This window comes from Triturus cristatus, chromosome 1_2, assembly GCF_964204655.1.
Source record: "Triturus cristatus chromosome 1_2, aTriCri1.1, whole genome shotgun sequence".
Classification (NCBI taxonomy): domain Eukaryota; kingdom Metazoa; phylum Chordata; class Amphibia; order Caudata; family Salamandridae; genus Triturus; species Triturus cristatus.
Window position 1 is genome coordinate 519497117 of NC_140580.1, and position 12411 is coordinate 519509527.

General features: G+C 46.7%; 1 protein-coding gene across 4 annotated transcripts in view; it reads right to left on the reverse strand.

The window, feature by feature from the left end:
- The window catches only part of LOC146867553 (delta-1-pyrroline-5-carboxylate synthase), a 384344-nt gene that overhangs the window by 16273 nt on the left and 355660 nt on the right, over positions 1–12411 (reverse strand). For all 4 annotated transcript variants that reach the window (XM_085606275.1, XM_085606272.1, XM_085606277.1 and 1 more), the window contains exon 16: positions 8636–8822. In XM_085606275.1, the coding sequence (XP_085462401.1) occupies positions 8636–8822 (187 nt within the window). The remainder of the gene's footprint in view (positions 1–8635; positions 8823–12411) is intronic.

Below are 12411 nucleotides of genomic sequence, written 5' to 3' on the forward strand. Positions count from 1 at the left end.
AAGTTGGTTTTGGCGTTGGAGGGGTGCTCGTGAGTGAGAGCATTAGTTGAGTGTCGTCTGCGTTGGAGATTATGTGGAGGCCGTAGGATCCGACGACGTCTGCGAGGGGGGTCATGTAGGTGTTGAACAGGAAGGAGCCGAGGGATGATCCTTGGGGTACACCGCATGCGAGGTCCGAGGGTTCTGAGGTGTAGGGAGGCAGAAGGAGGCTCTACGTGCGTCCAGTGAGGAAAGAGGAGATCCACTTGAGGGTGTTTTGCTCAAGCCAATGTTGTAATATCTGTTGATGAGGGTGTGGTTGGAGACTGTGTAGAACGCAGCAGAGCGGTCGAGGAGGATCAGGGCCACAGTATCTCCACGGTATAGGAGAATACTGATATCGTTTTAGGCAGGATCAGCACGGTCTCAGTGTTGTGGTTTGTATGGAATCCTGAGTGAGAAGTGTAGAGCAGGTGGTTTTGGTCCACGTAGGCAGTGAGCTGTAGGTTGATGGCTTTCCCGAGAATTTTGGAGAAGCGCAGCAGGGAGATCTGACAATTATTTTTGAGATCGCTTGCAGCAGGCAGAGGGTTTCTTTAGGAGTCTGCGTGTTTCCATTTGACCGGGAAGGTTGCTGAGGACCTGGAGGTAATGATGATGCTGTTGAGTTCGATCCTGATAGGGTTGGTTCTCCAGTTGAAAAGACAGGGGCAGGGGTAGGTGGGCACCCGGGAATGTTTTGAAGACATGATGGCTGTGGTGAGTGGAGACCAGGTTATGATCTTTCAGATGGTGTGTGCTGGGTGGTTGAGGTTATATTGAAGTTGAGAGCGGTGGTTTGGGGGTCAAAATTGTTGTGATGGTGGCAATCTTGCTGTGGAAGTAGTTCAGGAGGAAAATCACAGCATATTTGGGAGGGGTGGATGATGCTCTCTGTGGCTCTAGGGGTTGGAGAATTCTTTGAGTATTTTTAAGAGTTCTTTTATGTGGTTGGCCAGCGAGTCCATGCAGGCTGTGATGGCTGCTTTCTTGACTTCTTTGATAAGTCGGCGGCAGTTGTTGAGAGCGGCTTTGTGAATGGCTCGGTCAATAGGGTTCCTTGTGGCGCACCAATGTTTCTCAAGTTGGTAGCAGTTGTGCTTAGTGGTTCTGATCTCTGGGGTGTATCAGCTGACTTGTTTTGAGGCTTTGTTAGTTTTTGATGGTTTCAGCTGGGTGACTATTGGCACATTTGGAGATACAAGCAGAGAAATTCTGGACGGTCTGGTGTTCAGGTCTTATAAGCCATCAGCACCACCCAACTGAAAGTTTTGTGTACACTGTGTCTCTGTTACTTTGCCCCAGCTGTGGTGGGAGGAGCTGCGATGCTTGGCGACAGTGTGTTGAGCGTTGGAGATTGTGAAGTGTATAATGGTGTGGTCAGTCCAGGTGACATGGCTGAATTTAATTCTGTCGCTGAAGGTGAAGATGGGGTCGAGTGTGTGTCCGACTTTGTGCGTCGGTTTGGTGACGAGTGAAGCCAATGTTGTTCAAGTTTTCTAGGAGGGAAGTGGAGTTGGCGCTGTTGACACTGAAATTAAGTGTGCAGAGTAGGGCATAGTGGTGGAGTCGATGGCTAGGGGAGCAATAAGATAAATAAGCACAGGCAGTCAGGGTCCCCACAGTGTGATTGAATCAGGGGCTCAGGGACTCTGGTGCAGTCACTAACCCAGCGAGCCAAGCATGAGTGAGTGGGAAAGTGGAGTCTTAGCACTACGCAGATCAAGGGCTGAAAGTGTAAGGAGGCAGAGTGGGGAATATGGCACTCTACAAAGGAGGCAACATTGTTTCTCTCGTAGGTCCTCTGAGGCCCAGAGCTCCATTTACAAACTCTGTCCCTGCGGATCAGAACATTTGGTACAATGTTCATCACAAGTAGAGCCCTGTAGGTCACTAAACACAGGATGCAGGAACAGATGTCTCCAACTCCAGCATTTGATGTATTCCAGTCAAGCCTCAGTGAGAGTGGTTGTAAGGCACAGCAGTTTACGACCGCCTCGATCTGGTAATCTTGACTGTGTGAAAGATGTGGGGAAGGAGAAAGCTCAGGAAACAGGCAGCATTCCTGTAAATCAATACCAACCCTCCAAATTGTAGCAAAGCTAGCAGCTCGGTATTGGTTCAGGAACAAATATTTCCCCAAGTGAGTAGGGAGTCTAAGGTACAGGACAGTAGCAGAAAGGGGAGGCTCAGTAGTCATCTGGTATTGTTTGTATTGCAACATTTATATAGCGCTTACTACTCCTATGTGTGGCGCTTAAGCACTTACAGCTATGTTCCTAACTCACACTGTTTTAAAGGCGTTGGGATAACATTTTGTATCACAATGTATAACGCACCAGTTTTTGGCCTACAGAAATGCAATGTGAAATAAACTTGTTTTTAAAAATGGTGAGGGTTGTAAGTCATGTTGAGAAATAAATGCAGCCTTTATTTGCATAACATTCCACAGAAAATACCAAAAAATATAACTGGTTTGCTTATCTTCAGTATTCTTGCAGCTACGTTGCTTCTGGCAGAGGTTGTTCAGCTTTGTGTGCCATTCAAGAAAAATACACTTGACTAGTATAAGCCTGAACAGCTCATCAGGGCATGACAAACAGCCATACAAGCCTCTTTTCCAACTGAAATGTTCTAAAAACTATAGCTTTATTTCATTTTTTGCATTTGCTTTTACAGCTGTACGTCGTATAGAGCATAGCAACGAACAAATGAGCTGCATTTCTTTTTTTGCAGTACATCAGGCGCAACTCCTAACAGGCCTTACAACCTAGCCTTAGCTCTATAACTTTATTAATGCAAATGACTCATATTACTTTTGTGTGCATTTTAGAAATGCGGTGCATGTCTACATCATGTAGCGCAACCTCAATGCCTACATCTACCAGGACAGCACTTGACTTGTTTGATTAAATAACACTGATTGCATATCTTCGGTCCATGAATGCTACATTGATAATCTTGTATTCTGTTTTGACAGATATATTTTTGTGTAGTCATTCCCAAGCACAACCAGGTATCCTAATTGGACATCTGAAAAGCTTTTTCTTCAGACCGCTCTCTGAGTCATGGCCACAAGTTTCCTCAATATCGTCCTTGAACTATTAAGTGAAAAATAAAATGTCAGGTAGGCTTTGATAGTTTTCCAAAATACTGGACCTATTTTTGCCAAGTTCCTAAAGAAAGGCATCTTGCCTGCCATGAAAGCTGCATTCATAGTTCTGACCAGTATATGGTTAAAAAAGGTTAATATCGTCCTTGAAATATTAAGTGAAAAATAAAACGTCAGGTAGGCTTTCATAGTTTTCCAAAATACTGTTACTATTTGTGCCAAGTTCCTAGAGAAAGGCATCTTGCCTGCCATGAAAGCTGCATTCATAGTTCTGACAAGTATATGGTTCAAAAAGGTTAAGTAACCAGACACAAGTTAAAAAATGTCAAGAAGCCTTGTTGCAAGTTTGTGTTGCCAGTGAGTAACATACTTAAGCAAGGAGAGGTTGTAAGAATGCCAGAACTTATCAAAATAGATCTTTGGGACAGACATCACCCCCAGGAATTGACTATTGGATATCTCCTGAGTGCATACAGTCAGACCAGCAGTCCATGTCACTGAAGGTATATTGAGCCAACCTTCTATAAAATGCCTAGGAATCTATGCATTCCATAATCCAATCTACATTTTCCCGGGACCCTTCCTGGACATTACTTGATGAAAACTACAATTTCCTTGTGTTTTTAGGTCTTGCCTACTGAGTGCGCTTGCGCTGCATAGGAGGTGACCTTTAGCTATCGCTCAGGACTTTTGCTTAAACGCGTACATGTTTTGCATTGGTTTGTATTGCAACTCGTGCACGTTTGGAGTTTCCCTTGCGGGATCAAGCAGCGGCGCCATCGTTTTTTAATTATCTTGATTGTGCTTTCAAAAAAGATGGAGCCGCTGCTCGCTCCCGTAGAGGAAACACTGCGCGTGTTTGAAGGCCACCCCGCACCTTGACCTTGACCTGCCCTCCTGCTTTCTGCCCCTACCATGGCGCGATTGCTCCTTTATTTGAGTCCCTTTCTGCATGCACGAGTACTCTGCAGTCGACGCACTCCGTCAACTAATCACTATGAAATTAGTTTCACTATATTTAAATGCCGGCACTTAATGCACTTTATCCATGTGCATGAAATTGCCTTGGCTAATGCGCGACATAAAATAGCAAACTTACAATGGGGAGCTAAATTGCCAGCAGTTACGTGGCCGCCTGTAAAGCGGTCTTCCGCCATCTGCGCGCGTTGAGCACGTGCGCAACCCAGAGGCACCCGCGGCGGGCCGCTATCCACAGATAATTAAACCGGAATCTTGAATATTAATGTGCGCTCCAGACAACTCGCGCACTCCAGCTGTGGTGCCAAAAGTCCCCAAATCTTGGGTGGCACCTTCCACCAGTCCAGGTTTTCTATCCAACAGCTAGCTCTGTCTGTGATGGGACTTTGGCCGTGCTGGTTTATCAGCCTCGGAAGACGCACTAGTGAGCTTTGGCAGCCTCCCTGGACCCCACCCCTTTAGGCACAGTGAGACCGCTCTCAGTGCCTGGTACACATCCGTTACTGCTCGCCTCACCGTGCTGTGATGTTAGCCGGCTGCCTGCCTCCTTGAATCCGCGCACAGGCACATTAGCATCTGAAATTAGGTGGCTTCTTAACCCCTGAGGGACAGCGTCGCCAACCGAAAGAGGTGAGGGCTTAACTTTGGGAATTATCTGGCATACCGGGAAGTCTGGGCGTTGCGGTCCCCGTGGTAAAACATCCCTTGCTCTAGCAGGGGAAGAAATGCAGTGCCCTTTAAAACCAGCTCATCCTTGCTCTCAAGATTTTCAGATTGTAAAAAGCTGTTTCTTGTGTTTTGTGGGCCGCGTTCGAGCTGTGGAGGAAGCTCGTGGAGTTCTGTTTTCTATTCCCTGGTGTGTCGGCACACTCGGTTCGGGGTGGGAGGACGCGCATGTCCTCCAGACTGTCACGCATGCTTGAGCACGTTGCCGGCAGACAGATCGCATCTGTACGAGTGTCTGTCCTGGGTTACCTCGGTTTATCTGTGTGTGTGGATGGTGGCGTTTATAAACTGCGTGTGCGAGATGTTTACATTAACCGAGGGTGTGTGTGCAGCTATGCCAACCCAGGGGGCACGGGGCAGCTCTTTGCCTCCGGTGCATTTGGAGGCTGAAACAAGGGCAGTTACAGACGGAGGCTGCCGCCTCTTCCCATGATTTACTGCAACAGCAACAACAGCCGGCAAACTATATAAAGGTCATTTATTTCCAAGATTGACTTCTTTTTAGTGCACACTTTAAAGCCCCCTGTGCGTGTTGATCAGAAGTACTGCGCCAAGCTTTTGACAACTGACGCATAGAGCTTATTCCTACAATACATATAACTAATAACTTGCATGAACCAGAGGCTTGTGCCGACTGGTGAAACGAGTTTACATCAACTGGTGCATGTAGCTTGTGTCAACTGATGTCTATAATTCGTATCAAAAGGCGTATGGAGCATGTTTTAACTTAAGCATGTAACTTGTATCCATCGGAGGCTCCAGCGTCTGCAGACTGGTGCATCGAGGTGATGTCGACTGGTGCGAATAAGTTATATCGAGAAGCAGTTCGAGCTTGGTTCAACCGGTGCCGTTTACGTCCGCTGGTGCTTCGTGTTTGGATCAACTGTGCTTAAAGTTTGTGTCCTTCGATGCATTGAGTTTGCATCCATATGTGCACGAAAAGTCAGGGCCATGGATGCCACCACCACTGTTGGGGATGTCTTAAAGGGAGGGCAGGACATATCGAGCAGTGCGCCCATCCTCACTTCCATTGAAGGGCAGGCAGTGCGTGACGAACAGTTCTGGCTCAGATGTACTTCTTAAATTGTAAGTGATAGGAGGTACCCGACCAAAAAAAACCTACGGTCACGCTTGCCAACGTGGGCTTGTTTTCTTCCACGTCACAGGATGGCTGCTAAGTTCCTAGGCGAAGTTGTAAGATGATTTACCCTGATGAGAGAAACAGTGCTGCACCGTATGCATAAAAAGGCCACCTTTCAATACATGTCATTCACCCACTTCTCCAAACCACAAGTTTTCGTTCATCCTTCTCTCTTCTCCTCCCTTCTTATTCCGCATCCTGCCTATCATTTCCTCCTTCCTGTCTCTCTCGAGTCCATCCTTTCATCTCCTTCGCCTCCATCAGTCTGTTCCGTCCTTCCCCAAATTCCTCTTTCCCTCCATACCTTCATTAATTAAACCCTTTTCCCAGCTCTTCTTCACCCCCACCCAATTTTTAACATGCCTCTTTCGCACTCATCCTTCCCTAACTCAGTCTCCATACTCTCTTCTTTTCTGCTTCTTTTCTCTCCTGCCTTGCTTCAAGTTTCTTCCCTCCTGCCTTTTATCTCTCCTTCGTCCCTTGTCTTCTGAGCCTTCCTTCTATCCCACCCCTTCTCTCCTAGCACCCAGCATCGTCCGTCTGTGGCTCCCAAGAGGTGGTGCTGGTCTCCAGGCATTCTTGCTCGATTCTCTTCCCACAGGCATCTCTGCGCTAATCTTGCGAGTGCTTGCGTGTGGGTCTGCATACAAGGCCTTCCTAAACAGCGCCTTTTTCCGTTTTAATGTGGCCGTCATTTGCCACGGGGTCCCTTGCGCTCTTTTTTGTCCAACAGGGCATGGCCCTCTGATCTACACTTTACACTTAGCAGGAGAAGCGTTTAAGTAGTTAAATGAGTGCCTGTCAGGCTGCTCCGTGCTCACGCCCTCTGCCTGCTCAGGCTTCTGTCCTCTCTGCTGCCTGCTTCATTCACCCTTACATGTACTCTGCCTGCTCAGCCCTCTGGCCCCTCTGCCTGCTCAGACGTCTGTGCTCTCCGCTGCCTGCTTCACCTACCCATACATTTATTCTGCCTCGTACATGCAGCAACTCCTAAAGAAAAGAACATTTTAACTTACTGTTTGTTGCAGTCTTACTTTTTCATGTAAATTTTCGCCCTCAAATGTCTTTGGCGGTGGAGGTATAGTCAGCAGTTCTTATTGGTCATGTCTTTGGGTTAACAAACTATAGCTCAGTTTAAGAGGCAGCCGGTGCTGACCGATCAAAATAGATTTCAAATTAATATCAACTCCTCATCAGGGGTAGTAAGAGCTATATACATGTAACACTTTCTAACAATCTAAATTTGGCTAAAGTTAATAACTTTCATAATAAACACAGTGAAATGATGCTTCAAAGAAATTGTACCTAAAATTTCACAGTAGTTAAGGACTGCATCACCTAGTGTACAGTAATTATATAGCCCTTCAATTCATGGCGGCACAGCACCAAGGATAATGTGCTGCATGGCTAAATACTTATAAGGCCCCAAGGCGAGACCTATTGGCTATGCCAAAGCTTGTTCTCATAGCCTCCACATCCATAAGCAACCAACTTACCTTGTCTGCCAGAACATGAAACGGGGGAAGTGTAGCTGTGGGCTGAGATGAGGACTCAGATATCTAAATTCCTTTTAAATTCATGGATTAAATGTTATCTAGTTTTATATATTAATTGATTTGTGCATTCTACTGAATTTGGGTTTGACATCTGTACTTCTTTTAACAAAAGGTATTTAATCAAAACCAGGAGAAAGGGGTTAAAATTGTGTGAGTATGGTTAACAAAACGATCTTGAGTCCTTATAACTATTAAGAGAGCCTTTTTCTTATTAAAGTAATTGTTACATGCAACCTGTGAGCCATTAAGAATGGTCTATGAATTGTGCTGTACTGTGGTAACAAACAGACCTCTGCACTGTAGTAATATATGTGAAAGAGTGTGATTATTAGTACAAATGGGGACGGGGTGAGAGTGGAGGGAGGTGTAAATTAGAGGTGTGTATGTGTTTGTGTGTATGCATGCGTTTTCCCCCAGACATTAGTAAATATCGAAATTAATTCCCAATCAGAAATCCTTCATTACCCAATATTTGGGTAGAACCTTTGTTAAAGCATCATCTGACCTAAAATACCATCCAAGACCAGGTACTGTACGTTTTTTGGCCTACCTGCACTATTATCACTATGATGGTGTTCAAAACAGTAAGTGCTGTGGCAGAGTAAGAATTAATGTAAGCCTTGATTTCCGCCTACCTATGGTTAAAGCCAATATTATCTAGATGAACTCTAAACCCCCCTATACTATCAGCAACATGTTTGCTACTCCAATCATGGACATAATTTAGACATAATGCAACGAAACTCAAAGCTCCTTGAGGTGCATTGTGAAACTAAATGAAACACGGACCACAAATACTTAGCAGAGTTATGGAAAAAGTATTAAATCTAAAGTTGTGATTCACACAAACATGTAGCAGAAAAAGATTATGGACTAGTCAAAGATTGTAAAATTATTATGAACTATGCAGAATTTAAGCCTGATCAGTCAGGAATTAGTGCTGTAGAGAACAGAAGCAAGACAATGTAAAGAACCCTTGGTCTGGGAGAATGGTGCTTTTGAGATCAGCCAATATTCATACTCTGGGGACAAATATTGAGCACACACAATTATACACATAATAAAGTTACAAAATAGTATGCAGGGAAGAGGTATTCTACCTACCGTTTTCTGTGATAATTACATCTGTGTGTGAGCTGCCATATTTGTGAATGTGGTCAATGGCATCCTGCACACTATCCACCACTTCAATGCAACACTCCAGATCTCCATACTCTGTACGAAGAGATTTCACCTCTGAGGGACTGAACGTTAAGTATGATGCAAACTTTGGGCCAGCATGTATTTTTACCTGTGTAAAGAAATAAAGTTAACGTTTTCCTTGTTTAGAACAACAAATTGACATAATACATGTTGACGCTTAATGCACAAAGAACAAATTAACAAGCAAGTTACTTACCATCGGTAAAGCCTTCTAGCCACAGTTTCCTTTCCTTTAGAATTTTTTCCAGGCACCAGACTGGATCTACAATTTTTTCTCTAGCAGTATCCCTATAACTGCGAGCCGGTAGGTGGTGTCATTTGACTCCACGTGCAGTTGTCCACCTCAGAAGTGACATGCACAGTACATATATAAGTGCCACCCCAGCGCACTGACGTCAGTTTCTTTTCGCTACTTTCAATGCCAAGAGTGCAGAGCCACGAAGAACACGGACCACTGGTGGGGAAAACTAGGGCCCTGAAAAGGGAACAGCCCTGTCCCTAGAAATCTGTTTGCAGAGCGGAGATGATGGGTGGGTCTGTAAGGAATCTGCATCTATATAGAGTCTTTACCAGGTAAGGCGTTACCGAAGGTTAGTAAATTGTTCATCTGATAGAAACTTCTAGCCTCTGAATACTTACCTTAGAATAGATAGCCAAGCATTAACTCCCCGTAGGTGAGTCTTCAAACTGAATCTCACTAGAAAGTCCTGCAGGACCGAACAACAAGTGTCTGTCCCGACGGACCTGACTGTTCAGACAGTAGGGTTTTGTGAACATGTGCAAGGAAGCCCACATTGCAGCCTGGCAGACATCCAAGACTGGAACTCCGTGTGCTAACACAGTGGTGGAAGCTTTAGCTCTGGGGATGAGTACGCAGGCCCTTAACCCTTAATGAGTAGCAGATCTTGATACACAGCAGGATCCATCGGGAGATGGTACACTTCTGCATGGCAGTCCTGTCTTCGCTCTGACATACCCCACAAAGAGTTGGTCATCCACCCAGAACTGTTGTGTGCGGTCAAAGTAGAATAACAACTCTTTCTGTAGGTCCAGATGGTGAAGCCGCTCCTCTTCCTTGGAGGGATGTGGCAGAGCGGAAAAAGTTGGCAGGGTGATGGATTGACCTACTGAAAGAAAGTGACCAATTTCGGTAGAAAGGAAGCTCTCGTACAAAGCACCAGTTTGTCAGGGTAGATGTTCAGTTATGGTTAAACGAGCACCTATAAGGAAAGTGAGGACAAGATTGAGGTTCCACTGAGGCATAATGAAAGGAGAAGGAGGAAAAAAAAAATGTAAACCTTTTAAAAAGGAGATTGATTTGACATTCTGTACACCATGCCACAAATTCTTCACAATGGCAGGCGTATATCGTCTTTTTGGAGTGACACCTGGCTGGCAAGATAATGTTGAAAACTTTGGGCGGAGGGTCGAAATTGTTAACTGTCGCCGCTCAAGCTCCACGCAAGAAGGCTGAGAGTGGACAGGTTAGAGTGGAGGGCCCTACCCTGCTGCTGTGACAGAAGAGCCATTCTAAGGGGTAGCCTGAACAGAGGACCGATGGCCATGCTCAACAGCTCGGGATACCATACGTGCCACAAGGATGACTTCAGCCCAGTTGTTCTTAATCTCCTTGAGAACTCTGGGCAGGAGTGGTATGGGCGGAAAGGCGTACTGGAGGCCTGGGCTCCACTCGAGATGAAAAGCGTCTCTGAGCGAGAGCCGGCTTGGAAGCTCAAGGACACAGAACTGCTGAAATTGCACATTCTTCCCGGTGGCGAACAGATCTAACCAAGGCGCTCTCCCCACTGCTAAAAGAAACCTTGCACCACCTCCGGATGGCAACACCAATCACGATCCGCTAGGCATCTTCAGCTGAGTTCATCCACACTTGCATTCAGAGTGCCTGCCAGGTGTTGAACCACCAGGGATATGCCCTACGTTCCAGCCATGACCAGAGACGCAGGGTCTATTGCCAAAGGGTCCACGACCCCACCCCGCCCTGTATGTTGCAGTACCACTTGGTGGTGGTGTTGTCCGTGAATATCTGTACTAGCCTTCTCTTGGAGGGTAGAAAAGCTTTCAATGCCCACTGGATCTCCCAGAGCTCCAACAGGTTGATGTGAAGCCCGGATTCTGCTAGAGACCAGAGTCCTCTGATTTCCACCTCTCCCAGACGGCTACCCTATCCCAGAAGTGACGCAACTGTCACTACTGTCTGATCTGGTTGGGAAAGAGAGAAGGGCATGTCGCTGACCCAATCACTGCTCTTTAACCACAACTGCAGATCTTTTGCAGATCCCTCTGAGATCTGGACCATATTGTAGAGATTCCCCTAATGCTACCCACCTGGAACTTTAGGTCGCAGTGCAGAGCCAGCATATGCCAGTGGGCATTTGTCACAAGCAGGATGCAGGAGGTTATGTGGCCCAACAGCCTCAGAGTCCGTCACACCGAAATCCAAGATAGAGGGTGAAACATTCGTATTATAGACTGAATATCCTGAACTGGCTGTTCGGGAGGATAGGGCCGAAACTGCACCATGTCCAGAATAGCTCCGATGAAAGACAGCGTCTGAGAGGGAGTAAGGTGTGACTTCGGCCCAATGATAGTGAACCAACAAGAATACAGGAAGTCCGCTGTAGACTGGATGGGGGAGAAAACAACCTGGGGCGAACCCGCCTTCAAAGCCAGTCATGGAGTTAGGGAAGACAGGCACCTTTGATCTCCGCAGATGAGCTACAACCACCGCCATCACCTTGGTGAGCACCCGGGGGGTGCTGGTAAGGCCAAAAGGGAGCACAGCAAATTTAAAGTGCTTGTGGTCCACCGTGAACCGAAAGTAACACCTTTGGGCAAACAGGACGGGAATGTGAAAATATGCAAGCTGCAAGTCCAATGCTGCCATAATGTCTCCTGGGTCCTGGGCAGACAAGATCTGCGCGAATGTGAGCATTTTGAACTTCTTCTTGAAGAAGAAATTGATAGGGCGAGGTCTAGGATAGGACAAAGGCCTCGGTCCTTCTTGGGCACCAGAAAGTAGCGGGATTAGCAATCACACCCTACTTCTGGTGTTGGAACCCTCTATATGGCTCCCTTGGCCAAGAGAGCAGTCACTTCCTGGCAGAGAAGGGATAGGGGGTCCGCCATCATCCTGAAGCAGGTAGGTGGCATGAAGGGAGCGGTAGTCACGAAGGGGAGGGCATAGCCCCTTCGAACGATCTAGCCCCTTCAAACGAATTGTAAAACCCATAGGAATGATGTGATAGACTGCCAGGGGCAGGTGATGGCGGATCCTGCCTCCCACTGTGTGCTCATGATGGTAAGAAGGCATATAATAAGTGTTTGGATGTTGCGGCTGTCAGGGGAGTGGTGGACTAGCCCGACCTTTGATTGCCTGACCCACGAGGTCTGTGGGTAACGCATCCTCGGCCGCATAGAGGTTGGGAATCTTGCGCGCTGCAGTGACTAGGCCAGTAAAGACTTCTCTAGAAGCCCCTTCCGTGGCCACAAAAGGTTGATTTGGGGTGGACGAGAGGCCGTAGAAAGGCTCATGGATGGACTGTAGCTCTGCTGTCCAGCACTAAATCGGTCTCTTCTCCAAAGAGAGGGGAGCCATCACAGGGCATGTCCATAAGCAGCACTTGGATAGCCCCAGAAAAGCCAGTCGTCCTCAACCA